Source organism: Propithecus coquereli, unplaced genomic scaffold (genome assembly GCF_000956105.1).
Source record: "Propithecus coquereli isolate 6110/MARCELLA unplaced genomic scaffold, Pcoq_1.0 Scaffold7, whole genome shotgun sequence".
In the NCBI taxonomy this organism is placed as follows: Eukaryota; Metazoa; Chordata; class Mammalia; order Primates; family Indriidae; genus Propithecus; species Propithecus coquereli.
Window position 1 is genome coordinate 23,006,974 of NW_012153062.1, and position 2,251 is coordinate 23,009,224.

At 35.1% G+C, this 2,251-nt stretch overlaps 1 protein-coding gene across 1 annotated transcript in view; it reads right to left on the minus strand.

The window, feature by feature from the left end:
* Positions 1-2,251, minus strand: part of ACADM (acyl-CoA dehydrogenase, C-4 to C-12 straight chain) — an 85,569-nt gene that overhangs the window by 51,916 nt on the left and 31,402 nt on the right. Inside the window, exon 7 of the mRNA XM_012661125.1 lies at positions 75-205. Coding sequence (XP_012516579.1) covers positions 75-205 — 131 coding nt within the window. The remainder of the gene's footprint in view (positions 1-74; positions 206-2,251) is intronic.

Sequence of the window (2,251 nt, forward strand, 5' to 3'; positions counted from 1 at the left end):
AAATAGAAGAAGAAAGGGAAGATTCTGATAAAGTAATTAAGAAGAAACATACAGAGATGCTTTAAACAACATACCAGTTAGCTTTTCCTCCATTGGTTATCCACATCTTCTGACCATTAATAATATACTCATCTCCTTTCTTTTCTGCTTTGGTCTTTATACCAGCTACATCAGAGCCTGCTCCAGGTTCTGTTACACAATAGGCCTTAATATAAAGAAACATAAAAAAAGTTAAATGTTAAGTATTAAATTTTGAATGTTAGGAAACAGGATTGTGTTTTATTTTTTAAACTAGTATTTTAAATATTTTGAAATACCTAAAATTAAGATGTTCTTAGAAAATCAAATAAACCACTCAAATGTAAAAACATTCAATATATAAATTAAAATTAGGCATACGATACCAATAAACTATATCAAAAATTAAAATGTCAGCTAACTTTAGCCAGGCTTGACGGCTCAAGCTTGTAATCCCAGTGCTTTGGGAGGCCAAAGTGGGAGGATTGTTTGAGGCCAGGACTTCAAGACCAGCCTGGGCACCATACTAAGACCTCATCTCTATAATAAATAATTAAAAATAAAATACTAATTTAAAAATGTTAGATATCTTCAAACAAGTTCATTGAATTCAATTTTTCACATGTTCTCAGTCATGCAAACATTTATTGAGAATCTACTATGTACCACACTAGATTGGTAGATGAGGAAACCAGGGTTGAACGACATTATATTGTAGAGATTTTAACCATGTAACTGTGGAGATAAATAACTATATTGTAATTATATGTCTAGGTGTGAAAGTCATACACAAGGGGCATGAGAGAGCAGAGGAGATGATGCTTAAATTAAGTCTCAAAAAGGAAAAGGGATTCTTTCGGAGGAGAGAAATAGAGGAGAAATGGTGTATTCCAGGCAGAAGTAATAGCACATGCAATGATACTGAGATAAGAAGCAGGGTTACCCAATGTTTATAATATTAAAAGTATCAGAGTTTCATAATATATGAACTCTGTGCATGTAAGGGAATGGGAGGACATCAGTCTGGAAAGAAAGAAAGGAAATAGATGACAAGAATCCTTTGTATCACACTAAGAATTTAAAATTTTATCTGGTAGAGAACAGGGGAGCCTCTTAAGACTCTTAAACAGAGGAGTGACAAGACCTAAGCAGTAATGGATACAGTGGGTGGTGGGAGGCAAGCATTAGGTAGTTCAAATTAATTCAAGTTTATTGAGTTGCACATACTGTGGATACTAATGATGCAAGTTCCCTGCCTTAAGGTATTATATTCCAAAGAAGAAAGAAATCTTAATAACTAATTTTAATTCAGAGGAGTAAAGGTATATAGGGACGTTAGAAATGATTACGTAGACCTCTAGGGGGTTGGAGATGATGGGTGGTAAGGTGGTTGGAAAGAAAAGTAAAAAGTAAAACTCATTGGAAGAGATAAGTCTTAAAGGACAAATAAAAGTGAGGCAGGCAGATCTAAGGCACAGAAGAATGAAACAGCAGTTTTATGGGGGAAACTACCCCCATATAGTACTAGCATGTAAAGAATGAAACTGCAAGGCACAAAATGAGGCTAAAGAGGCAGGCAGGGATGAGGTCATAGAAGCTGAAGTGCATGACATGCTAAGGAGGTTATACTTTTATGCATTCAACAAAAGTTTACTAAAGCTATTGTGCCATGGAATCTTAAGGAACTAAATAGATGGGTTTCAGGGGAATCCAGAACACCTTCGTGTGCAAAAATGAGGAATATATGCATTTTTCTAAGGAAATCAGATTCTAAAATGGGTTCACAAATTTAAAAATGTATTAAGTACTGCTGCCATTGATGACATGGAACCACTGAAATCTTTTTGTAAATGTAGGAGAATGACATGTTAGGATATGCATTTTGTTTTAATTATTTATTTTTGAAGAACAGATGGGGTCTCCCTATGTTGCCCAGGCTGGAAGGTAGTGGCTATGCACAGGCACAATCATAGCTCACTGCAGCCTCAAACTCCTGGCCTCAGGCAATCCTCCCACCTTAGCCTCCTGAGTAGCTGAAGCTACAGGTATGTGCCAACATGCCCTGCTTTATATTAATAATAAGGCAAAGTTTTTATAGCTTATGAAGTATATGGGCCTGTTTTTCCTACACAAAATGACTTATATTTGTATAGTTTACAAAGCAATTTTACATTTATTCTGTTTATTTTTTAAATTTTGATGTTATATTCTAAAGGGGCTTGAGGTAGTTTAT